The sequence below is a fragment of the Prinia subflava genome, chromosome 13, assembly GCF_021018805.1.
Source record: "Prinia subflava isolate CZ2003 ecotype Zambia chromosome 13, Cam_Psub_1.2, whole genome shotgun sequence".
Classification (NCBI taxonomy): domain Eukaryota; kingdom Metazoa; phylum Chordata; class Aves; order Passeriformes; family Cisticolidae; genus Prinia; species Prinia subflava.
Genome location: NC_086259.1, coordinates 13535614 through 13561266, shown reverse-complemented (window position 1 = coordinate 13561266; position 25653 = coordinate 13535614). Strand labels below are relative to the sequence as shown.

Below are 25653 nucleotides of genomic sequence, written 5' to 3'. Positions count from 1 at the left end.
CGGAGCTGCTTCCCCCTTTTCATTGGTCAGTTTGCCTGTCCGTCTGTTTAACGGAACTGGGCGTGACGGGGCGAGAGGCAAGGAGGTAGGGCGTGCTCTGATTGGTCAAAGCGCAGCGATGAGGGCCAGCTGATTGGGCAATGAGGCCCAAGACGGCAGAGGAGGCGGGGCAAGGGCAGGGGAGCGAGTTCTCATTGGCGGAGACGCCGCGTGGGGAAAAGAGCGGGAGCGCAAGTTCATTCAAACCGGGGGAGGTGGGCGGGGCGTAGCCATGGCGGGGTGGGTCCGGGCTGAGCCCGGGAGAACCGGGGGCAGCTGGGGAAGTCCGGGGGAACCGGGGGAAACGGGAGGGGAAGCTGGAGGGGTACCTGGGGGAGGGCCGGGGAAAACCAGGGGGAACCCCGAGGGCAGCCGAGCAGAACGGGAAAGGATTTGGAAGGAACCGGGGGGAGCCCAAGCGGAGCCGGAGGTGGCCCCAGGGTAGCCGGGCCCCGGCGCCCGTGGGCAGGGGCGAGGCCGAGGAGAATCACGGAATGGGTCGGGTTGGAAGGGAGCACAGTGAGTCATCTGGTCCCACCTCCCTGCTCAAGCAGGATTGTCTTAGAGCACGTTTCACAGGATTGCGTCCAGATGTTTCTGGAATATCGCCAGTGAGGAAAACTCCACACCCTCTCTGGGCAATGTTCCAGTGTATGATAACCCGCACAGAAAAGAAGTTCTGCCTCATATTCAAGTGGAACTTCCTATGTATCATTCTCTGCCGGCTGGCTCGTGTCCTATTGCTGGGCGCCGCCCAACAGAGCCTGCTCCGTCCGCTGCAGTCTCTCTTGAGAGAGGGACAGACACTAACGGGGTCCCCCCTCAGTCCTCTCTTCTCAAAGCTGAACAGGCTCATCTCCCTCAGTCTGTTCTTGTAAAAGAAGCTGTGTTCCGTCTCTCTGGTCCGTGTAGGCTTCTTGACAGCCTCTCCTCAAGCCACCTCCCTCCCCAGCTGCCTGCAAAGCCGCCCAGGCCCGGCGCCCTGGCAAGGCGAAGGTGGCACGCACAGAAACAAACGCAGGAGTGTTGAACTGTCAGTGTCTGTGAGGGGAACGGGGCGAGTGGCACCCTGGGCCTGCTGCCCTGCGTCACCCGGCCCTGTTCCCCACAGTTAACTGCCTTGGTTTCTCCTTTTCTCCAGGTCAGCTAGCGAGTCCACAATCTCTGCAAAACACAAGGATGGCATTAATCAACACAGAGGATTTGTTGTAGGCTTGTTTGGATTTTTTTAATAGGTGAGAAAATGGCTTTCCCTCACTGATAGCGACTGGGTCATGCAGTCACACTCTCCTCGGGCCACCACAAGTGGGCAGGGATTAGCAGGGGACAGGCCTGAGCAGACAGCACAAACCAAACAAAGGTATGGAAATCCCCTTGTAAAAGCTGCAATAAGCTTTCTTCCAGCTCAGCACCACACAGTTGTTGGTGTTGGATTAGGGCCATATTAGAGTAATAAAGCATTCCTATTTCCTCATGCCTCAATGTGGCTTTGCCAACATCTCTAATGATATTTGGTGTTTTCACTTCAGCCAGGGTGATTCCCTGTGCCAGGGTCTGCTGAGGGAGGTGCTGGTGAGAAACGGAATCACACGGATGTGACACTCAGCGGTTCCTTGGGCACATTTCCCACATCTCTTGTATGGATCTGGTCCCGCAGGATGGAGTGGATGAGACTGAAGTAAGTTTTCTCCCCTTAGACAGATGAACCAAGGGAAGGGTATGACCTCAGTGACTTCAAACACACCAGAAATGCTCCTCTATAATTTCCTGATGTTGCTGTTGTATCTCCTGATGGAGACCAGTTACTCATCTGATCAGACACAAACCAGCTTCAGAGACAGTGAGAACTTCCCTGTCATAGAGCTATGCCCAAGACTGCAATTTACTGCTGAAAGCCCAAGGCAAGAAATGTTCCTGCAGAGTGTTGTGGCTGCTCCTCCAGCTTATGGGACCTGCAAGACCTGAGTTGGGACTAACTCTCAGATCCCTACTTCCAGCTCAGTACTTGTCTGAGAGAAAAAGCTACTTTTATGTGATGCCAAATGAACAGCCTGGTGATTATTGTTGGGGCATGGGTAAATAAAGGGTAATGTGTGAGGTCTGGAACTGGGGGACTTGTTAGCATAAAAAGGAAGGTCAAGGCAGGATCCCAAAACACAAAACCAGGCAAATCCATATGGGAAACAAGGGGCAAACTGCCTGCTGAAGTAGCTGATTGAGGGATGCAAAGGGCCTGTGGAGCAGGTGTCCAGGACACTTACCCTCGGCAGAAGGGCGTTGGGAGGGCTCAAAGGCCCGGCACTGTTCAATGACTTTCCTCAGGTCTTCAGGACAGTCTTCCCCAAGAGGGTCCCAGTAATGGTGATTGCAGATTTTCTCCACAATCTCCTCAGGAGTGCAGCCTAGACAACAAGTGCAAACAGGAGTGTCAGGAGGGAACTCTGCTGCCACAGGAGGGTGCTGGGGAGGAAACCCAGCGCAAAGCCGTGCCAAGAGCCTGACTGCAGCCTTTGGCAGGGAGAAGCCAGCAGGGAAGCGACCCAAACTCTGTCTGCAATGAATTCCACCGTATTTGACATGACACTGTTGGCCTCCACTAGAGCAAGATGCTTTTACGCTTAAATGCACAGGACCATCCAATAGAAACAAAAATGATTTGCATGTGGTTTAGGCAGGTTGCTTTACTATTAGGTGTACTTTACTAATTGGAGTTTCAGAAGAAGATATGAAGCTGTCATGCAGAGTCAGGAACACCAGGCACTGCCACTGGCTCTTGCATGGGGTGTTCAGGGAAGGTGCAGGGAGCATCCAGTACCAGACAGGATTCACACTGTGCTGTGTGGCTTTTACACAGGGAACCAGATACCTCTGTCTCACCTTCAAATGGGATTTTGGAGGTTGCAATCTCTGCCAGAACGATCCCAAAGCTGGAAGGAGACAAACAAGAATCTCAGTATTCATTCCACCATGTATTCCTCCCTTCTAATGGAGAGGACTGTTGGGCTGTGCCAATTGGAAGCACCTGCTTGTGTGTCTGATTAAACCTGGCCTCCTTCCACAGCTCAGCAGCTACTCTGCCAGACACCTGCCTCCTCACAGGCATCTCCTGGGAGGGACAGACACACCTGTATATTTCACAGGGCCTCTTGTAAGGGTAGTTGATGTCTTTCAGATTCTCTGGAGCGATGTAAGCCAACATAGAGACTTGCTTCCAGTCCTTCTTGGCTTTCCTCTTGATGGATGATTCTGTTTCACACAGCTCAAATCCTGACAGCTGATTGAGAGAATGAGAGAATGAGGAGAAGTAGAAACGTGTGGTGCAGCTAGGGACTGCCCCAAGACGGAGAGAACAGAGCAAGCTGCCATGGGCAGCAAAGGCTGGTGTGCAGCCGTGTGTGCTGCCCAGCACAGGTCTCTTCCTGCAAGCAGAACCAGAGGTGAAGGCGGGTGAATTGCCTCAGCTTCAGCTCACCCCAGGCTGGATGCTTTAGGAATACTTACTTTGCTAATGATAACACCAAGTTAGGGAGGTTTCGGTGCCTAAAGTCACAGGGGAGATGACACTACCCCATTTTATCCTGGACCATCACAATTCCCTCAGTGTTGGTGGAGGAAGACATCCTTAAAAACATTTAAAACTCCCCAAAGCATCCCCAAGTGTAGTGCTTACCTTCACACAGTAATCCCCAGCCACCAGGAACTTGCTACTGCAGATGCAGCCATGGAGTCGGGACTTCTCCCCCGTCTGGTGCAACCTGCAGAGGGATGGAGCCAAGGGCAACACGTGATGATGATGATGATGATGATGGACTGACCTTGGCACTCCCTCCTGCCGTGAAGGAAATGACTGACATGCATCCAGAGAAGCCAGCAGCTCTCTGCCTGTCTTGGTGGATCAACCCTGCTAAGCCAACCTTTCCAGCAGGTGCTGGAAGAGGTGCTGTGGGCAAAGCAACAAGCCTTGTGGATGAGCAGGGCCTGTAAGCAGAACTGGCCATGCTGTAGGGTACTTCCAAATCTGCCCTGTGGATCTGGGTAAAGGATTTCCCCCTTCCAGGCCTTTGCAGGCTTGAAGCCAGATGTAGGGGACAGTGACCAGGGTAGATGGGAGCTACTGGATCCAAATCCACTACCTACCCCGTGACCAGCCAGCCTCCCATCCCAGTCCCAAGGCAGTGTCACTGGGAATCAGTGTCTAACAGGACACCACGGCTTACTCTGAGAAATCAGGAAGCTGCACTCAGCTTTTGGATCATCAGGTGGAGTTGCTCACTGATCTGTACAGGTGCTCACCTGTAGAGGCCTCTGGCGGCTCCCAGGGCCATCCGAATGCGGATATCCCAGGAAAGATCCCGTTCCTTGTTCAGCACATCCCGCAGCGTCCCATGCTTACAGTACTCCATGATGATGGAGAAGCAGGGGCTGCCATCTGCAAGGCAAAAGCATCCTGGCTTGTGCCACCTCTTGAGAGGTGGCACAACAAGGCGTGTGCCACCAGCTAGCACTGGGGATGGCAGGGGAGGAAAAGGGTGGCATTAATGTGACACCCCTACCCTTCTCCTCAATGCAGATCCCATACATGCGCAGGATATTTGGAGACTCAAACTTCTTCAGGGTCTGAATCTCCTTCTCAAAGATGTCTCTCACCTTGCTGTGGAAATGAACAGCACAGTGAGATCCCTGGAACAAGGTAGGGCGTAGTGCTGTGTCACCCTCCTGGGGCCACGCTCGTTCCCACCCAGAGCAACTCACACGGGGTCCGTGGTCAATGGCCTCTTGAAGGTTTTGATGGCAACAGGGTACTTGAGGTACTCGCCCTCATAAAGGTCGTAGCTCTCTGTGTCCTGCAGGTGCCTGTGGAAAGTGAGGTGGTCTCGCTTGATCTCAGTGATGTCTTCTCTTTTACCAACATTGACCTTCTTCAAGCCTGCTCCCACCATGTGCCAGAAGGGAACAAGGGACACATTAGGCAGGGCTTGGGGGGAAAGAACACAGTGTTGGGGTGCAGGTGGTGTGACACTGACTTACGCTCCATCTCACGAATGACTCTGCTCAGCTCGCCTTGCATCCAGTCCACCTTGCTCTCCATACACTCCCTGTCGATGTAGATCTCCTCAACCACACCTTTGGGCTCCTCAGTACCTAGGGAGGGAAACAAGCAGAGCTTGGGCCACTGGATGAACAAGCATGACTGTGTGGTTTGGGTTTTTTCATGGTTTAAATGTCCCTTTGGCTCTTCATGGCCATGGCCATCAAGACAGAGCTAGGCAGCAGCTGGAGAGCGGGGCCAACCACCTGTTGCAGGAAAAGAGGGTTTGCTAAATACACTCACTTGCAATCACCTGGTCCAGGAAAGCTCTGTCATCCCTCAGGTCCTCAGCATCCTGCCTGCGACATGTCTTTGACTGGAAAGCTTCCAGGAAAGCCTGCTTCTGCTCTGCCTGCAGCAGGAGCGAGAGCCCCTGGGCAATGTCCTCCAGGCTTTCGTTCACCCACACAAACTCCTCACCAGTACTTCGGGCTCGCAGGAACTTCTGGATCCAGCTGGCCTGGCTGTATTTCATCACCAGTTTCTGGGCTTCCCCCAGTGCCTGGAGCAGCTTTTCAAGCAGTTCCTCTTCATGGTGGGAGATGTGCTGTCGTGGCTGAGCTCTCAGGACCCTCACGGGCTCCAGCAGAATCTGGATTCGCTCCACAAGGCGCTGGCACTGGTGCTTACAGCACTTCACCTGCTCGAATTGGGCATGGATGGCCTGGGCCACAGAGAAGACCCTCTCCACGATGTCCATGCTTGCAACACAGGGCTTGGTCACCGGGGTGTGGGCTGGCAGTGTCTGGTGCAGGTAAGGCTCAGGCGCTGCTCAGAAATCAGCTGGATGCAGCTCTTCCACACCTTCCACCCTAAGGAACACCCTCATATGGCACACATTCTCCCACAGCCCTTCACATCCCCAGCTGCTTTTGCTTTCCCTGCTTTGCCTGGCACTGCAGCTGCTTGTGCAGACTGGAGCAAGCACACGCAGAGACATCAGTAACAACAGTAGTAGCACATCTTCCTCTGCATTAGCAAGAGATGTTTTGGCATGATGTATGTACATTAATTTAGTGTGAGCCATCCCAGAGATCTTCCACCCAGAGGAGCAGGGACATCAGTGACCTAAGGAGCAACTCCTGGGCAGCATTCCTGGCTCCAGCCCCGCATCACCCTGGGTTTCTGCCCACAGAGCCCACATCTTTGACTGTAAAGATCTACTTTCATTTCTGCCCAATGTCTCTCTCTGTGATCACCTATCTAATAAAGGCTTGCACGTCTTCACAGCTCCAGCATCCCCAGCTTCTCCACATTTTCTCCCCCTAGCTCTGTTTTGCCCATTTAAGACTTTAAATCACGTTCTTTCTATGTGCTCAGCATCCCTACAGGGATGGTGCCTGCTCCCCAGCCCACATGCAGACAGCAAGGACAGAAAACCACCCCTGCTGCAGGGAAATTAGCAGCAGCCCCTCTGACCTAGCCAGTGCTAAGAGAGGGGTGCCAGGTCCTTCTGGCTGGAAACGAGATGGAAACCCACCCAGGATCCAGCTGCAGCCACTCTCCCGTCCTCTTCAGGCTCTCTCCAGCACAGCCCCAAGGAAGGATCCCCCTTGCCCAGAGGGAACCTCTGTTACCTGGTCCTGCTCCGCTGAGCTGCCTCTGCAGACTGGAGGGGCGCGGGACGAGCACGGTTTAAAGGGTGTCACAGCGGAAGGGACCTGGTTGTGCAACCTGGCTTCCCATGCCATCACAGCTCCCAGTTCCCAGAAAGCTGCTCGGGGTCTTCCCAAGGGCAGTGTGCCCTCGTGCTGTGTTTTGCCTGATGGAAAAGGGAATTGCCCACAGGAAGTGCAGTGGGAAAAAGGGGATGGGGAAGTTGTGCTCCTCTGTGTTGATGCTTCTGCTATTTTGAGCACCACAACCCATTCTGCTGTGCTGGCAGCTGTGGGAAGGTTTCCTCAGGGCACTGGAACACCCACAGCAAGGGCTCTGTGCCCTGCTGAACTTCCTGCATGTGCAGTGAGACCCTCCCTAGCACAGCCCTGCTCTTCTCCCCATCCCTGAGCCCCAGCAGCCCCCAGCACCAAAGGAGGCAGGCTGTGGCCACCTGTGCTGGAAGCAGGGCTTGACCTCTGCTGGGAGCACAGGAAATTTTGCAGACAGCTTCGTCACAGGGCTGATTTTGGGAAGCTCTGGGGCGCATGCGATGCTATTGCCCAACTTCAGAGAAGTGAGTGGCAGGTTCTGCTTACTCAGAGCCCCAGCGTCACCCAGGTTTGCTGAGAATATCACCTGCAAATCTCCTACCTCACCATGGTTGATGAGGGGAGCCAGAAATGGTGGCTCCAAGGGCCATCAACACCTGGAAAGGGACACACGAATAATGGGAGAACAGCCTTGTGAGCAGCCTTCAGGGATACATTTGCCAGACCCTTTTTAGAAAGATTTATTTTTCAAAATATACAGTTTATTTACAGTTGTAGTGTCTACAGTTTTACATATAAATTTATTTTAAACCTTTAAATATCTTCCATAAACATTAGGGAAAAAGTAATAAAAAATAAAATCACAGGATCAGCAAATAAGGCATCTCATAGTAATTCTTTTCATTGGAGTCTGACTTTCAAGTAGCCAGTGTCTATGAAAACCATGAACTTGATAAATCTGGCAGAGAAGTATGGGTGCACTGGTTAGAAAAAGGCACAGTCCAGAGCTGCAGGACCCACCCCAAAAGGGCTGCAGGCTAAGAAAACCCTGTGCAGAGATCAGGCTGGGAGAAGGACCCAGGACAGGGAATCCCGTTGGCATGAGTTAGGAGGGAATAGGGGTAACTGCAGTGTGTTGGATGCCCTGGGGAGACGGCACCCCAGGAGAGATGGGGGCTCGGCAAGGTGCCAGGGCAGAGGAGGGAGGGCAGCATCAGGCACTTCATCTTTCAGGCAGCAGATCTGCCCGTGCATCCATAGCCTGGAGCGGGAGGGCAGTGAGGTGGGGGCAGGAGTGCACCAGGGAACCCCACAGCCTCCTCCTCCTCTTTCCTCCTCATCCTCAGCCCCCCCTTCCCTCACCAGTGCCACAGCTGGACCACAGCACTCCACAGGGATGCTCCATTTTGAAATCTGCTGCCACTGCTGTGGCACAGCCCCCAGGGGCCAGCTGGCCTCTTGGGGGGCTAGGGAGGGACACCAGCCCCAGTGCAGGGGGTACAGAGCCAGCAGCTGAGCACTGGGCTGGGGCTGTCAGTCCTCTTTCTTGAAGGTTTCCTCAGGGATGAGTGTCCGGAAAGGATAATCCCAGAAGCGTGTGCTGATGCCAAAACCTGTGGGCAGGGAAGAGAGAGTTCAGCCCACGGCACCACCATCATCAAGGTGTTGCAAGGGCTCTGTGTTAACTGGTGAGGCAGGAGTGTCCACATTTTGGGAAGGGAGGAAGGCAGAGTGAGGACAAGGAGGAAGAGCAGAGAGAGCAGGAGCTGGCAGGGCCATGCCAACAAGCCCCATGGATGATAGCTTATCTGGATGGGGCGTTTTCTCCTAGGAAACCGGGCAAAGGGCAGATTGAGCAAGCACTGGACTAGGGAAAGTGTGGGGTGGATCTGGGGAAGCCCAGGGCCTCACCCTACACCCGTCAGCACCTCCCAGCAGGAAGAGATGCTGCCTCGGGCAGGGATAGGCACCCACATCCCAGCAACATGGGAGTTTGGCCTCTGCCCTGGTATTTCAGGCAGCACTGATGCCCACCAGTGAGACAGGCTACTGCCTTCACCCCTGCACTGACCTGGCTCCCCATCCTCAACCTGAGAGCCAGGAAATAAATCTCCATGGGCTGCAGCACCTCACATGCTGCTTCCCCAGCAGTGCAGTGCTTGGCTTTCCTCATCCCAAATCCCAAATATTTTGGAGCAATTAGCTGCACACATGCAGGCAGACCGGATCTTTGACAGCCCTTGCCCCTGCCAGCACGTGTGGGGGATGTGGCGCTACCTGATCTTTGGTGCTCAAAGTGGTGCTTGACGTGATAAGCCTTCAGGCCGTACAGGTAGGAGCCCTTTTTGGGTGAGCCGTAGTGGAGGTAATAGTGCATCATGTCGTAGATGACGTAGCCGCAGAGGCCCCCCACAAACACAGAGAGCCCCAGCACCTCGGGCAGCAGCAGCCGCAGGACGCCGTAGAAGAAGCCGATCACCAGCGAGGCCGGCACGGGAGGGAACACCAGGCGGGAGCTGTCGAAGGGAGACTGGAAGAAGAGAGGACGGTGGGACAGGCAGCTCCCAGCTCACCTTACCACCCCCAGCTCCCTGCCAAGCATCAGGAGCTTCTTCTCCATTTGGGAGAAGCCAACACCAAAAACCCTCCCCTAAGTTGTAGCCAGTGGTGAGAGCAGCCCCCCACGCATGCCAAGGTGCCCAGGCAGGTGGTGGCTTTATCTGGCAGGTGCCCAAGCTCCATGGGGCCTTTTCCTCCAACAAAGCTAGAGGAAGCCTACAGCTCTTTTGGTCTTCCTCCTTGCCCAACCACACAGCTTGAAAATTTAACTCCAGCTCCTCCAAGGCTGTTTTGCAGCCCTCGCTGGTATTGGGTAAGTGCTTCGCTTGGGGTGCCACCAGTCACCCTGAACAGGCACGAACAGGCCCTGCAGGGGCAAAGGCCATGCAGTGACAGCTCCAGTGGGGCAAAGGCCACCATTCCCACGGCCCGGCAGGCGCCAGCGGAGGTGGGAGCTGCGACTCACCTTGTGATGCTGCCCATGCAGCAAGAAATGCAGGGTGATGAGATAATAGTTACTGGCGGGTGGCTTCATGTGGAAGACAAAGCGATGGATGAGGTACTCTAGCAGGGACCACAGGATCATTCCCAGGAGGAAGATGAAGGGGAAGTAGTATTTGTGGACGGGGATGGAGTACTCTACACAACGAGATGTGCAGTGGTCAGCAGGGCAGGAAACATGCAGGTGCTTTTATCTATCACTTTCCTCCCACTGGCATCAGGGCAATGCTCAGCTCTTCCTCCCTCCCATCTCCCATCCACCTCCTGCCCTGAGCTTCTCTAAGGAGCTACCTGTCCAAGCACTGTTCTAAACCCCATTTTCCTTTGATTCCCATTAATTTACAGGAACAATCAGCTTCTTGCTGCCTCAGAAAGCCAGTGGGGGGAGTTCCCTGCATTTCAGATGCCAGCAGGGCCTTGGATGTGCGCTCTAGGGACTGCGTCATCATTACAGAGCTGCTTCACCCACAAGAACAAGGCAGGAGGGACCTTAATTGCACAGGCAGCACTCGTGACAGTAGAACAGTGCTGTTGGTGTTGGTGTTTAGTTTTTGGGGGGAAAAAGAATAGACTTGTCGGGCACTTTCCCCCGCAGAACATTTTTCAGCCACCTCCTTTCAGGGCTGGCTGCCAGTCCTGTGTCCTTCCTAGCAAAATTTGGATTCCCCCAAAACCCGCTTATTTTTAAGGAAAAAAACCAAAAACCCACAAAACTTGGCAGCAAGGTGATGAATGCCACAAGGAGCAGGGGGTGCCTGTGCAGCAGGCGCTCCCCACCCCACAGCCGGGCACAGCTGGCACTGGGTGGCACCTTGCAAAAAAAATAGGGAACCCAGGGAAAAAGAAAAAAAAAAAAAAGAAGAAAAAAAAGAAAAAAAGACAACAAAGAAGACAGCCTGCCCCGGCCACGCTTATTATTCCCGGGGGAGCAGGGAGCAGACAGTGGGAGATTCACGGGCAGGCGTTTCGGGCAAACAAGCCCGGCACTGTGAGGCGCCGGCGGCGCTGAGAGCCGGGTTTGTTCACCCGCCCCGGCGGCATCCAGCGCGGCCGGGGTGGGCGATTGGAACACACCCAGCACCGGCACGGCTCGGGCCGGGCACGGAGGGAACGCGGGCTGCAGCCCCGGTCAGAGGGCTCTGTGCCTCTACTGATCTCCTGGGGGGACCAAATCCTGCCGTGAGAGGAGGGGATGGAGGTGGGCGAGCACAGGTGGCTTCATGCAGGGGGCACACTGGTGGCCACAGGGGAGAGGCGCTGATCTGCGGCTCTTGCAAATGGCTTGTGGTGAGCACGGACAGAAGGAGGGATGAGGAAGGGATGCAGGTCCCTGCCCACGCAGGGCTGTCCTGCCCCTGGACCCAGAGTGGGTCTGTAATGGAAGCCCAAAGGCTTTGCTGCTGCTCGTACCTGTGGTGAAGGAGGAGAAGAGCCTGGTGTTGCCCTGAGCAAGGGAGGTGTAGCTGACCCAGCTGAGATAGAGCACCACGGGCGTCCATACCATGAACACCACGTACCTGTGGGGTAGAAGGAGGTGTCAGAGGAAGCATCCTGCTGGCTGGTGAGCCATCCCCCCTCCCTGGGCAGGCACCATCCAGGGCAAAGGGCAGACCTGCGAGCTCACCATGCTGTCTTGGAGAGGAACTCCAGGAAATCCGAGTGGAAGAGGCGGATGGGCCGGTCCACGGGCTGGTGCACCCACTCATCATACTTCTCCCCTAAGTAGCCCACCTGCCACAGCAAGGGCTTCTGCCAGTCTACCAGGTCCTGAGGGAGTAGACAGTGGTTGTAGTGCTGTGGAACCCACAAACCATCCCAGTACCAGGCACAAAGCTGAGCTGCTGCTGCAGGATTTTGGGCTGCAAACCCCTTCCCTTGCCCCAAGAGCAGTTGCTGCTGGTTTCAAGGTGCCCTGAGCTCCCCACACGCACCAGTACAGGGCAGACGAGAGGCTAAACACACATCAGCCCCATCTACCCACAAACACAGGACTTAGCTCACCCCTGTGCCACCAGGTACCTGCCAGCAGATCAAGGTGAAGGTGGCTGTACCCAGACCTGGCTCAGTATCAGGCCCTGATAACTGAGGCTCTTTGCCTCTCGAGCTGCCAAGATTAGATAGTGAGCAGTGATATTCCCCAGCAGAGCACCTCTGGTGGCACACGGATCCCATCCCCATGGCACTGCCTCAGCCAAGGACATTTCTCCTTGTGCAGAGGTCACACGGGGCAATCACAGCTGTTTGGGAAACCCAGTGAGGAGCAAAGTGGGAAGGGATGGGAATCAGGGATACAGGATGGGAACACAGACTCCAGCACTGCTGCTGTGCATGGCTGAACTCAGGTGCAAGAGTAAGAAGAGTACACTTGTTGGCATGGCATGAAAACAGGGAGGCACAACTGGCAGCACCACCTCTGCCACTGCTCAGCATCTCTGGGTGCATCTTCTGCTGGCCTGGCCAGATAAAGGTGGATTCCTGGTCCCACCCCTGTGCCAGGACTGAAACCATGCTTACCTGGCCAAGCCCTGGGCCAGGCAGCTCTTCTTGGGCTGCTTGTGCCAGGCAGCACTGGCACAGCAATCTGGCACCTGGGGTTTTGCTGCCAGTTTGGGGCATCTTAGGGCAAGGACCCAGGATGGCTGTGGGCGTTTTAGGGGCTCTGCTGCAGGCAGGGATGAACACAATCACACAGGAGGGGAAACAACTCAAGCTGGGATGAGAAGAGAGCCCTTCTCCACTGGAGAGGTAGGGGGAAAGTTAAAGCAAAAAGGTCACTTTGAAATAGCACATTCTCTTTAAAGGTGCTCAGTGATAAAATATTAACTTGGGGTGAAAGATGTTCTCCTGCTCTTAAAAAAACCCAACTTTCCACAAGATAAAAGCATGCTCACCAACCAGCTGGGACCATGAAAGGTGTGGTGACCAGATGGTGCTATGGTGGACGGGGACAGCCAAAGGCACCTTGGGGACAAATCCCCACTGTTATGGCATGCTTGAAAAGAACTGTCAGGGGAGGAAGCACCCTACACACACAGGGATCACCCTGCCCAGGCTGGGGAATCCCTTACTGCTCATAATGAGTGCTCAGGCAAGTGGAAAAAAATAAAAAGTAATAAAATAAATAAAGCAAGAAAACAATAAAAGCAAGCAAGGTGCGGCTTGGCAACATTTCCCTCTGGAAGGGCACAGCCGCTGTCAGAGACAGGAATCTCTCCCATGCTGCTGCCATGGGAGCCTCCCAGCTTGGCCACGCCTGTGCAATAAAGTATGAGCAATGCCATCCACACCAGGAGAAAGGGCAGAAATGGCTGGATCAGCTCAGCTCCCTCACACCATCCCTCCCATCCAGGAGGCCAGCAAAAATCCAGCACTCACGCAGGGAAGAGGAGACCTGGTGTTTCCCAGGAGCACTGTGGCAAACAGTGTGCTGGAGAAACTCCAGAGCTCTTACCTTCTCCACATCCACTGTTCTGTAGCAGAGATCTGTCTGCTCTGGAGTCTGGGCTGCAGCAATCACCTCCTTCTCATCCACTGTCTCAGAGAGGCTCTGAAAAGAGAAGGAAAACCCTGTGGTGAAGCACCAGTGGTGGATTCAGCTGGGGCTGGTGATGCCTGTAGCACTCGGGTACAGCCAGAGTGAGCTCCTGCCTGCTAAACAAATATGGAGAGAATTCTGATGAATTTAAGTCAGTCAGTTCCTGCAGAGCAGGTTTTCTGAGGGAAGCAGCTGCCTGTGAGCTGCACTGCCCTTCAGACTGTGCGCTGAGCATCGCGGGCTCGGGGCTCTTTGGAAGCCTCCTGTCAAGCCCAGTGTTCGGAATCCCCTGCCTGGCCAGGACAGCACGGGTGCTGCAGGGTGGCAACACAGAAACTCTGGGCCCTGAGGCTGTATTTTCCCTGCAAATGGGCAGTGCCATAGCAGAGGTCACCTTGCCAATGCCAATAAAGTGAGGGGCATTCTTGGGTTAGTGCTCCCTCCTCCCACCCCACTGATCTCCAACAAAAGCCCAGCTTTTGGTTTTGGCTTTTTGGTGCCTCAGAAAGCTGGGCTGGCAGACCTGGGGAGTGTGGTACAACAGGTGCCACCACCGTGGCTGTGGGCACAAGGAAAAACACAGAAGGAGGGACCTTGTCCAGGGAAAAAGACACAGTGTCCTTCACAGAGTGACACTGGGCTGGGTGCCTTTGCCACGGGCTGTGGAATATGAGGCACGGGGTTTGGCTGTGGCTCAGGAGAGCACACTGAGGCACAGGGGATGCACTGGTGCAGTGGTGGCAGGATGAAGACCCAGCTGCAGTCCCACTGCCAGGGCAGGCTGAGAAACAGGAGAAACCTGCCTTGTCTGATGCTTGGAAGCAAACACATTGCCAGCTGCCAGCACCAGCCTCCTTCCTGTAGCTGTGCCAGCTCCGGTGCCGGCCGTGCCGCTGATGGGGGGCTTGGTGAGGCTGCAGCGTGCCCGTGCAAACCCCAGGCCAGCCGTGCCCCCTGGCAGCAGGGCTGGCTCCCCGTGCAGGACGTGCCATACATGCCTTTTCTCTGCCTTTGTCACCTTGAGTTACCCATTAACCCAGGGCAGGGTACGGCGTGGCTCGGCAGCCGCAGCACAGCCGTGCCCGACGGGGCTTCCAGTGGTGCCACTTCCAGAGAGGAGGGATTTTCTCCCAGCTCCTCAATGGATGTTCTCCCCACTGCTCCAAGAGGGATGCACTGCCACCCTATTGATGGGAATACTGCCCTGGCAGCTGCAGGAGGGAGAGGGATGCAGGAAAACCAGTGTCACCTTGCCAGCACGTCAGGACTTTACTCTGTGCCTGGTTGGGGACACCAAGGCAGGGCTCAGGCGCTGTTTGCTGACAGCAGGCACTCCTTGCAAGCTGTGCCCTCACCCCATTTCCTGGCCTAGCTGGATTTCAAGCCTCATTCTGCTGGTACATGAACTGCATTACCCAGCTCTGAGGCAGCGGACAGGGAAGGACAGGGGATATTTCCAGCCAGTATTTCCAGGCTGGAGTCCCACTGGCATCAGTTTTACTGCAGGCAGAGCGGATGCCATCTACCACCAAACTTTTCAGTGAGGATTCCTACTGCTGTTTTCCACACTGCACACTCTGTCCTTTATCCAGACATTCCAAAACCTTAGGGCAGGTGGGATGTCTTAAAATCCAGCAAAGCATGGTGAATTTATGGTTTTACCTCTTCCCTGCTTGTGCTTTGGAAGAAAATTTGGCTTTAAGAGAGTGAAAGGGCTTACCCATGCCCCAAGCAATGGGCTTGTGCTCTCCACCTTCACGCTTGCACCACAACCTAGCCAGCAGCAGGAAGGATGCTTAAGAAAGCTGGGCTGATGCAATGCCCAGCACCTCTCCTCCCTTTTCCGAAATGTTCACACACCTCCAGTTCCCCTGCCCACGGATGCCTGAGCACCATGTCATGGCTGGAGCCTTCCTGGTCCTCCCAGGTCAGGGAGATGGACCAGGGGGCTCACATCCCCCCTCACCACTAGCACCTGGGCTGGGTGATATCAGTCAGATACCATTGCCCTGTGTGCTATGGCAGTTCCCTCTCAGCACTTGAATCATCTCCTACCCCTCCTCTTCCTCAGCCGGGGAGCAGGAGGAAGGCTCTCCTCTTGCTCACCCTGGGGCTGGTACTGAAAGGACCGTGAGCTGTGTTGCAACCAGGATGCAAACCACGCTGGCATGTCCCAGCTGGCTCCCCAAAGGGTGGCCTGTTCCTGCCTGCCCCAAACACGCAGGAGCCCTGCTGGGATCGAGCCCTGTGGGACCTGAACCGGTGCTGGGGCTTCTGCCCGTTCTCCTCCAAATGGGAGGTGGGTCAGGAGGCTGGAGGGCCGTGCTGAGCTGGACTCTGCTGTAACCTGTGGGTGGTGAAGATGCATCTGAGCTGTCTGCAGGCAAACAGGTCCTGCCAGGGAAGATGAACAAGGGGCCTGATGAAAGGAAGGGAAAGTTAACACCTACAAGGCACTGCAACTGTAAGTGAGCAGCAGTCCCAGCAAGGTGCTGATGGTGCACAGCAGGGCCAAATACCCAGGACAGGGCATGATCCAGGGACTGGGTGGCCCAGCATCCATCAGTGAGCATCCAGCTGCCCTGCGAGGGTCAGACAGGGAGCTCAGCACTGGTCCTGCACCAGCTGGAGAGCACTGGCTGTGCCACCCCAGGGCTGTCCTGCATCAGGGCTTGGGGCATTAAAAGACCAAAATCCAGCCGTGATGGGAGCAGATACAGACAGAAGGTGTGGTCCAGCACAGGGTTTAGTGTTCTTGGGACACAGGCAGAGAAGCTGGAAACCTCCCCCTGGCCCAGACAGGGCGATGCTGCCTGCTCTGCCAAAAGCCTGGACCCAGGAATATTTTCCACCTGTTTACCCAGTGAGTCAAACCCCAGAGGAGTCCTACCATATCTCTGCATTGCCCCAGAGCCCCCAGCACCTTCACTGAGCTCCTCAGAGGCTCAGTTTGCTGGTGTCCACATGGGACAAGCTCTGTTGGCAGTGCAGGTACAGGCATGTAGCATGTGGACACCCCAGGAGGTGCAGAGAGCCCAAGCAAGGCCCTTGCTTGTGGGGGCACCCTCGCAGCATGACAGCATCATGCTCTAAGGTCTCTGGATGGCCCCATGATGCTGTCTTAGCCCATTAAACACTGGGTGCAGCAGGGCTATTAAAAGGAGGTGAATTTAGCTCCTAATCACAGTAGCAATAAAAAGCTGCTTCTTGTTACATCACTCCCGGAGAGGTGCCCCAAGTGTCCCACCTACGTCCAAGCATGCTCAGGTTGGGATGCAAAGCCGGGGAGAGCCCGATGTGCAGCAATACAGGCAAGAGGAAGAGAAGGATACTAAACATGAGAAGGACAGAGGATTTACTGTGACTCACAGCCACGTCATGCACTCCAAAGAGGCTGTGATGAAAGTCACTCATTGCTCAAACTGGAAGAGTAATTAGAGGATCCAGTTCCCTTCTAACGAGACTGTTAAAATTCACTGTCTAGTTTAGGTAATTATTGGTCACTTTGATCTCCCCTATATGTCCTGCTTGCATAGATAAAATGTTTAGGGATTAATTTGTCCTTATCCAAAAGGATTTGGGTGATGCAGAAAAGGGACCTGTGCCTGTAGGAGAGAGCCACAGGAAGGGGCATGGAAAAGCCAGTGGGATGAAAGCTGGATCTTATCTTCTTTATCTCTCTTGCATTGACACATTTTTCCCCCTTTCCAAAATCCTGGAAATTCCTGGGGGAAGAGGGGAGGATGTTGGATGCCTGTGGGACCACAGCATTCCGAATCCCTCAGCATGGGGACGATGCAGCCCTGGGACACTCAACAGGTGAGGAGAGGCACTGGCAGAGCTGTGGGGATCTGGAACCGGACTGGGGCAGTGTAACACTTCCTTCAAACAGCTACACCTGCCCCAAAGCTCCTAAAGCATGAACCCAAGCACCACCAGGGGCATCACCTCTCCTCAGAGAGGATTTTTTGGGGGTGGGGAGTAGGGTAGAGCAGCTCACACATCAGTGCATGCCGGACACAGCCTCACCATGCGGGAGGCAGCTCTAATCACTCCCCTGTGCTTTACAGCCTGGGATGGTTTATCTGGCACCAGGCAGTGTCTGACCTCCCTGCGCCTTGGCGTTATCACGCCACGTATTTGCATTGGGATGGTGGCAGCGCCCCTCGGTGCCAGAACCCGTTCTGCCGGTACCTTCCTTGGCCCAGCCCGCTGGGCTCGTCACGCCCGCAGGGAGGCGGCGGCTCAGCGAGTGTCCCAACAGAGGAGCTGCCATCGCCGGGATCCATCCGGGGAGAACGCAGGCATTGCAGCGAGGCTGAAACAAAGCCCTGTCTGTGGCTCTGGGGCTGAGGCTGCGCCCTGGGGAGGGCACCCAGCGAGAGCAAACAATCGTCCAGAGGGACCGGCCGGTCACCGACATCGCTGGGATGTCTAGAGGGGATCGCGCTGCTGGGCGGGTGAAGGGGGCTGGGTTGGCCCCGCCGCTCAGCATCCTGCCCACGGCGTGCTGGTGAGGGCCCGTAAGTGGGTAGGAGTGCCCAGTGCCACCCGGAGGCTGCGGAACTTCCCCAGGGAACTTTCCCTTCTGCCTGGACAGCGCGGGACTGGCACAGTGGGGACAGAGCTGTGTCATGGACACCCATGCACCACACTAGGCAGTCAGGGAGATGGCTGAGCTCCTCTCCTCAGCAGTGGCTGCTCACCACTGGCACACCCCAGTGCCCTGCACCTTGGTCCCTGGTTGAGTGCTGACAGTGCCAGGAAGGGTGTCCTGTCCCATACAGTCCTGCTAAAACTGACACTGAGCTCCATCTCCTGCATCCCTCCAAAGACCCCAACACCTTCATGCCACATCGGCACCTCAGATCCACCCATCAGCCCCGCTTCCTAGCATGGCCAGGGTGGAATGTGGCTGTGGAGTACCAGGCTCTGTGCACCTGGCACCCTATAGGGCTCCCTGCACATCAGGCCCCACAGAACTCCTGGGAGCCAGGAGGCACGTGGGACCTTGGCACCCTGCGCACTTCAGGCACTGCCCATGCAAGGTGCCAGGAGCCTCAAACATGCTCTGTCCCCTTCATCCCTCACACTCTGTAGATCCCAGACCCTGCAGAGCCTGATCCTATGGGTCCTGTCCTGTTCAGACTCAGCATACATCATGTCTGATACAGCTCAGACTGAGATCTGGGTGCAGTAAACACCTTTTATGCTATGTGCACCCAAGAAACTTCCTGCCATGTACATCCCAAATCCCTGTATGTCCTGAACAGCTTGGATGCTGAGAAGCCTGGACCTGGAGTGCCCTACTGTGCAGAGTCTAAACCATACAGGTTTGGTTTAGACCCTGCACAACTTCAACTCCATGCACTCTGGACTTGAGATGCTCTATAAACTCGGGACTGCTCAGATTCCAGAGAGAGCAGACCTGGAGAACCTTATCAAAACTCGACCCAGGACCTAGGGCACCCTATAATCCCTGGACATCCCAGTCTCGGGATGTGGGGTGCCCTACAGAAACGCTGTCTATGCCGGCCCTGGGATGCCTTAGAGAGACCCTGTTCATCCTGGATCAGGACCTGGGACACCCTGTACAGACCCTGCACATCCTGGAGTAGCACCTGGGGCACCTTATAGCCTCAGTATCTGCCAGATCCGGGACCTTGGGCACCCCATAGCCCTTGTTCACCCTGGATCCGGCACCTGAGGCACCCCACAGAGACTGCATACACCCCTGGGTTCCCCTGTAGCCCGTGTCCCCCCCGGTCCCGGTTCGGCCCCGCGGCGGTACCTGCTCGTCGCCGGGCTCCAGCTCCCCCACGTAGTACTGCTCCAGCCAGCGGCGGGCGTTCTCCGAGTGCCGGTGGGGCGGCCCGTCCAGCGCCGCGCTCACATCGGTGCCGGCCCGGCGGCGCAGCAGCTGCTCCCCGCCCGGGTGCAGCCGCACGAAGCCGCTCAGGTCGTAGAGGCGGCGGTGGCAGGACACCAGGCAGGCGCCCTGCGCGCAGCGCGCCCGCACCTCGGCCGCGCTGAAGGACCGCGGCCCCGCCGTGGCCGTGGCCATGGCCCCGCCGCCGGTCCCGGTCCCCGTCCCGGTCCCTGTCCCCGTCCCGTCCCGCCGCGCTCTGCCCGCACCTGCTCATCTGCATACATGCATATGAGCGGGCACGCCCCGGGCACGCCCCGCCGCCGCCATTGGACAGCCACGGACTGTGGGGAGCCCCGCCCCACCGCAGGTACCCCGGAAAGGGGGAACGAGGCACCCGTGGAGAGGCAGCGCGGGGGCAGGGGCACAGGGCACCCACAGGGTGAATGGGGAAATGAGCGTCCCCAGGGGCAGGGGGTGCCCCCCAGGGCCCATGGGTACCGTCAGGGTGGGGGAATAGGGGGTCTGGGCAACCTTGGATGGGTTATGGGGGCACTGGAGCATCCCGGGGTGGAAGTGCAGAATGGGCATCCCTGGGGCAGGGATGAGGCTGTGAGGGCATCCTGGGGTGGTAGCAGAGGGGTATAGGGCACCCCTGGGCAAATCACCCTTCCCAAGTTATCAGTCCCCCTCCAACGTCCTTGGTGGCCAAGGCAGGGGACACCCCAGTCCAATCTCAGAGTTCCCCAGGAGAGCAGGGTCCTTTCTGGGGCCACCCAGAGGCCACTTGACCCCAGTGTCACTTGCTGCCAGGCACCACATCCCCTTCCCAGCTGTTTGAAGATATATTTCAGTAGTTAATTATATTTGCAATTAGCCAGGGGGGCAGGAGGCAGCCCCAAACATCCCAAGGTATTCACAGCCAAATAATTAGGAAAGAAGGACAAGAAAGAAGTTTCCCATGCATTTTTTTGGGAAGATTTCCCTCTGAAGTGAGGGGGGCTGCTTTGGGGTGTCACCCTTGACTACAGGGGCTGGCCATGTGCCAGCAAATTTGGTGTTGCTAGCCACACCGGGCTGTAAGCAGTGATTAAGGTGGGGTTTGCCATCCCAGGAATGGGGAGCCCCCCCAGCCCCACCTGTAAGGGTGGGTCATCACAGCACCTCAGCCCCCCGGCTTTGGGGTGTTGTGAGGCGCTGGCCAGGCATTCACTGAGGCCTTTAATCAAGGTGGATGCAAAACCTGCTGTGGCGGTCAGCATTGGCTCCACCTTCCCACCAGCTCCTGGCATGGCCCTGCCACCTGCCTGGGGGGAAAGTCCTTTTTTTTGGGTGGGCAGATTGATTTTGTACCCTGATAGGAACAGAAGGGTTAAGGGTGGCCATGCTCCCGGCGGGGGCTGCTGCAGGGCACCTAGGGTGCATTGGGAGTCCCTTGGGATGGAGGACAAAAACATTTTCTGGAGGTTGAGACAGCCGGAGGAGTCCTGAGAGGTTGCTGGGAGACCCCAAACCAGATGCTGGAGTGGGACACTCTCGCAATACCCTCAAAGGCCAAGGGGGTCCTGTTGTGGTGGGTGAGCTCAATCTGGCACAGCTCTCTGGGACATCAGGGTGGCTTCTGGATGGATACTGAGGATTTTTTGACGAGCATGAGGGCAAGGTGAGGGGCAGAGGCAGATCTGAATGAGCTGGGGCACGCAGCTGGAGGCCACTGCACCCAATACCAAACCAGGGATCCCAGACCCCAAGCATGCTCAGATGCCAATATCCCTTTGTGGGGTGCTGGAGGAGATGGAGGGGACACGTGGCTGTGACCCCTCCACACAGTCCCCATCAGCTGCTCTTGCCTGTGCAGCCCAGCCCTACCTTGGGTTTTGGGGCCACAGGCTGCCAAGGGCCACCCTCTGTAATCACAACTTATGGCAGAGTTGGGCCCAGCCTTTGCCAGCCCACAAAGCTGCTGGGTGACCTGTGGGTCCCTGCTGCCATCCTCTCCCAAGCACACGGAGAACTCTGGTCCTCAGTTGTGCCACATCGGGGCTCAGGGGTATGAGCCAGGCTCTTGTGAGCTGACACTTCATCTGCCCATGTCACAGCAGGGTGTCCCCACAGTGGGTGAGCCAATCCCCAGCTCTGCAGGGAAAATGGGGCAGCAGGGGGACCCTATCACCTGCAGAGCAGGAATGCTCTGAGCACAGGTGGCACTGGGAGAAGGGCAGGACTGGGACCAAACTGCACAGCAGGCACCAGCGTAACAGCATCAGATGGGCAGCAGAGAGTTGTGCCAATGCCCTGCCCCTGCTGCTGTCCCCATCCGTGTCCCTGTCCCTGCACTGTGGCAGTCCCAGGACAAGCAGGATCAGGAAGTGTAGTCAGTCTGCTGATCAGCATGGTTGAAATGAGAGCAGCCAAGTGGCTTTGGCTCATCAGTTCCTGAACTGGTTTCCCCACCAGACAGACGGACTAGACGCTGGGGCTGGCACACAGGAGACAGAAGGAATGTGCTGCTGGTCTTGGGGCAGGATGAGGCTCTGCAGTGCTGGAGGGGCTGATGCTATGATAATGGAGCTGTGGCCACCAAGGAGGAAGAGGAGGAGGCTAGTACAGACTCTTACTTGGTATTGCATCCATGGGGAAAGGTTTTCCCTCTCTGCTAAACACTTCCTGTTTCTCAAACTCAATCATCAGGGATTAAACTTCCTCCTTTGCACGTGGAAAGCCTCAGTGGGGATAGGGAAGACACACCACGCTCGTTATACCCTCTGTAGGAAAACAAATAGGGTTTAAAATGCTGGCAAGTGGCTTTAGGGCACAGCGTGGGTTGTTGTGGGAGCTCTCTCCCTCTTCCAGCCCTGTCCTTGGGAAAGCTAATGGATACACAGGTAACAGCCCTTGGGATGCACTTGGCAGGCAGCTGAAGCAAGTTTTGGCAAGCAGCTTTTCAGGGTTGGACCTAAGGTCTTCTGCCTTCAGCATCCCCCTCTGCACTGGCCTGGGAAGGGCACCAAAGCAGGTGTGGGGCGTGTGGGCATCTCTGCAGAGCGCTGCTGGCCGGGTGCTCTGGGATGGAGCTGCTCTCCCTGGCCGTGTCCAGCCACTCCTGAAGCCCTGGCAAACACATGGCACCAGTGATGCCCTGAGGGAAGTGGTTTGACACTCCTCCCACGCGGTGTGCAGAGCGCTCCTGCTTGTGCAGAGCAGCAGGTTTAATCCAATGCCCCCTTGCTCCTGCTCCAGCAGAAACCATGGATGGGTCATGTCCTGCCCTGCAGCACGACTGACCACGCTCCTGAGCACTGTACATCAGCTGAAGGCTCTATCCAATTCACCTGGTTTGACCATAGCAGCATCCCCAGAGCTAGTCTGGTGCATGCTCTGGCCCAGACTCACTGCCTGAGCAGTCCCTGCCTCCTTTCCCTTCTCTAAAGCCTGCAATTCAGAGCGAGATTTGGCAACTGGGCAACTTCTTGCACTTTACCGAATTATTCTGAAGAGCGGGTGGATGCAGGGACAGGCAGTCAGGGGTGGGCAGCGCAGATGAAGGGGATGGTGTGAGGCACCACCAGGCCCCATTTCTGACCATTTATTACCACTCTGCACAGTAAAGGCAACAACAACACTTCTCTCTTCAACCAGCTCCAGGCAGGTGGGAATAAGCCATTCATGTTTCCTCACAACACACACTTCTGCATGGAGTGGGGCTGCTCCCAAAGGAACTGCCAGACACGCTGCAGGGTGTGAGAGAAATGCTGGCAGCATCCGGGAAGAAATTCCACCTACCTGTGCAGGGCTGCACAAACAGCCACGGCAAGGGCTTTTCTGCCTTCCTCTGAAGTGCCGGCCTCGCTCCGCCTCAGGGGCATTCACATGCTACGGAGATGGACCGTAATGGACTGTAATAACACACTAAATACCACAATTTGTCGGTCCGTCACCTTTAAATAACAAATCTCCTTTCCCTTCCAATCTCCAGGAGCACTCAAGCATGGAAATGAAAACACTTCCAAGCTGAATGGCTGGCACGTAGGGAGGGCGGAGGGCGGGAGCCCTCTCGCTGCAGCTCCTGGCAAGGAGCGCCCTGGCCCCGGGGCTGCCGCGGCGCCGGGCTGGACCTGCTGCACCCGGGTCCTCTCCTGGGGGGCAGACGCTGCCCAGGGCCTCCCCAAACTGCAGGATGTGGGCTTTGCTTCGCCGGCAGCTCAGACGCCGCCCGGCTCCACTTTCCCAAGAGCAGCCTCACAACCGTGGGCAGTTCCCAGGCTGGTGTGGCAGGTGCCTGCACATCGTCCCAGCCAGGGCTGGGGGACCCAACAGCCCCTCAGTTATTGGGGGGCTCTGCTACCACCGAGCCCCCTGCTTTGGGGTGCAGGGAGAGGGCCATGGGTGCAACACTCACCACGCACTGGGAGGAAGAGCTGCTGGGGGCTCCCCACAGAGGGAGAGCTATCAGAGCAACAATACATTCTATCAGAACACCACTTTAAAAAAATAATTTTAATGTGTTAAGTGTTTAAGATACATAATCTGTTTATTCCACAGGAGGATTCCACAGCCTGAGCTAGCACAGGGGTTGGGAATGGCCATGGCACATGGCCCCACTCAGCAGGCAAGCGTGGGAGAAGGGATCAGTGCCGGTACAGGTGGGGGTAGCTCCAGCTGGCTCATCCCTGACCACACATTCACCCAAATCCAAAGCTCAGCCAGAAGCCAGCCCTGGAGAGGCACAGGCTGCACGTTCCAGGTGTGCACACAGTGCACAGCAGTGTTCCTGAGCTGGGAGTGCCCCACAGGTACAGCCCCAACCAGACAGATCCATCAGTACATTCTCCAGTTATGCTCCACAGTAAGAAAAGTCATAAACCTTTCGCCTCTGTGGATCCCACCATTCTTCCAAACCCCCTTTTTCCCTAGAAACTGCTGCCTCCCTGTTCAAGAGCCTTGTCACTCCAGCAGCAGCAGATCTCAAATTACCCATAATTTTCCCCATAGTGCTTGGAGACAGCAGCCAAAAGGAGCTGTATGGAAGTGTCCTCTGTGTTTTCTCAGTGAGGGAGCCAAGACATTCCAAAACACAGCTATGGAAAGACAGTGTGGATCCCAAACTCAAAAGGCAGATGCTTTTCCCAGTCACCAGGAAGTGTCATCAACAAGACAGGGACAAGTTAAAGTGCATTTTATCACCTGGTCAGAGGAGGAGATGGAGATACCTTAAAGCCTAACAGTACTAAAACTGCTGGAAGCAACTAATCCCAGGGACCTTGAATGCTTGTCTGGGCTTTTCACAGGTATTGACTAGTGAGCAGAAATCTCTTTAAGAAGTAATCCTGAAAAATGCCATTTCCTCCTCTTGCTTTGTGGGGAAATCTAAATGATGTAAACAGCCATTCAAAATAAGGACCCTGCTGCTTCCAGAGAAACTCTGAGCACAGTTCCATGCACTATTTCCTCTTCAAGCGCCATGTACAACTCACCTTTAGAGCTTACTGTTGCTTGAGAATTATTTCTGCTTTAATTGTGTAAAACAACTCTTTTTCTCAGTTTGAGCCCATATAAGGAGGCACCTGGAAAAGACTCTACATTGCTGGAGTGAGTTTGGCTCTGCCAGGTGGGCTCTTTCCAGGGGAGCTTTCAAAAACCTCTTCATCCCAAACTAACCAATATTCACACACCCTTCTGCAGGAGAGAGCAATTTTTCTGGTCTGGCATCCATTGCCAGCAATGGACACAGGGAATTTGGTCAAATTGGTCTGAAAGCAACCTGGGGAGCGTAGGAGTAATGGAAGCACTTGTAAACATCACCACGGCACATTACCAGGACGTCCTGCTTCAGCTCCTTGTGGCGATCTCCTTCAGACACAGCAGAGCAGAGCTGACTCAGCATGGCTTGGGAATTAAATATTTGCTCAGTTCCCGGGTGGCACGCTGTCCCCACCGCTCAGAAGGTGCTCTCGAGCAGGCAGTGGCACCCGCAGCCCGTGGGACAGACCTCCTGTGTGCGGAACCACTCCATCATGTGGCTGGTGTGGCCCCCGTGTCCGCAGGTGAGGCAGAAGTTGGAGGAGCCCCGCACGGCCACGTGGCAGATGGCGCACTGGAAGGTGAAGCCCTTGCAGACGGCGCACTGGGTGCCGCGCACCTCGCTGCGGCAGTGGCTGCAGTACACGCCGAACTCTGCCGGAGGGAGCACACGAGAGCGGCGCCGTTAGTGCTGCGGGATCACGGACAAAGCAGCCCCGCACACAGCCCCGCGCTCAGCAGATGAGCCCCTTAAACTGCCTCAAAGCTCCAGCAGGATGGGAGAGTGGATGGTGTCTAGAGACCTTGGTTTGTTCTCTATATGCGATTAAAGGAACGGGCAACCAGAGCACTGAGGCACTGACTGGCCCGCCAGTCCCCCTGATGGCTACAGCTG

The 25653-nt window shown here is 55.9% G+C and overlaps 3 protein-coding genes across 6 annotated transcripts in view; all 3 read right to left on the bottom strand.

Annotated features, from left to right (window-relative positions):
- Positions 1–249: 249 nt before the first annotated feature.
- Positions 250–6884, bottom strand: MLKL (mixed lineage kinase domain like pseudokinase). Of its 2 annotated transcripts, none has more exons than XM_063410701.1 (11): positions 6609–6884; positions 5372–5940; positions 5068–5181; positions 4792–4966; positions 4593–4690; positions 4333–4468; positions 3710–3794; positions 3165–3313; positions 2917–2966; positions 2301–2441; positions 250–1203 (listed from the first exon to the last, which is right to left on the bottom strand). In XM_063410701.1, the coding sequence occupies exons 2-11, from the start codon at positions 5826–5828 to the stop codon at positions 1151–1153; spliced, it is 1458 nt and encodes a 485-aa protein (XP_063266771.1). In that variant the 5' UTR covers positions 5829–5940; positions 6609–6884; the 3' UTR covers positions 250–1150. The 2 variants fall into 2 exon arrangements, with proteins under 2 accessions (XP_063266771.1, XP_063266772.1); XM_063410702.1 differs by having other exon boundaries at positions 6706–6884.
- A 630-nt stretch (positions 6885–7514) lies between these two features.
- FA2H (fatty acid 2-hydroxylase) lies at positions 7515–19486 on the bottom strand. The gene is made up of 7 exons (XM_063410675.1): positions 19164–19486; positions 13289–13384; positions 11462–11604; positions 11248–11354; positions 9803–9975; positions 9055–9307; positions 7515–8390 (listed from the first exon to the last, which is right to left on the bottom strand). Exons 1-7 carry the CDS (start codon positions 19434–19436, stop codon positions 8311–8313), a joined length of 1125 nt encoding a protein of 374 aa, XP_063266745.1. The 5' UTR covers positions 19437–19486; the 3' UTR covers positions 7515–8310.
- Positions 19487–23716: 4230 nt separating this feature from the next.
- WDR59 (WD repeat domain 59) overlaps positions 23717–25653 on the bottom strand; it is a 49049-nt gene continuing 47112 nt past the window's right edge. For all 3 annotated transcript variants that reach the window (XM_063411032.1, XM_063411030.1, XM_063411031.1), the window contains exon 26: positions 23717–25412. In XM_063411032.1, coding sequence (XP_063267102.1) covers positions 25177–25412 — 236 coding nt within the window. In that variant the 3' untranslated portion in view covers positions 23717–25176. The remainder of the gene's footprint in view (positions 25413–25653) is intronic.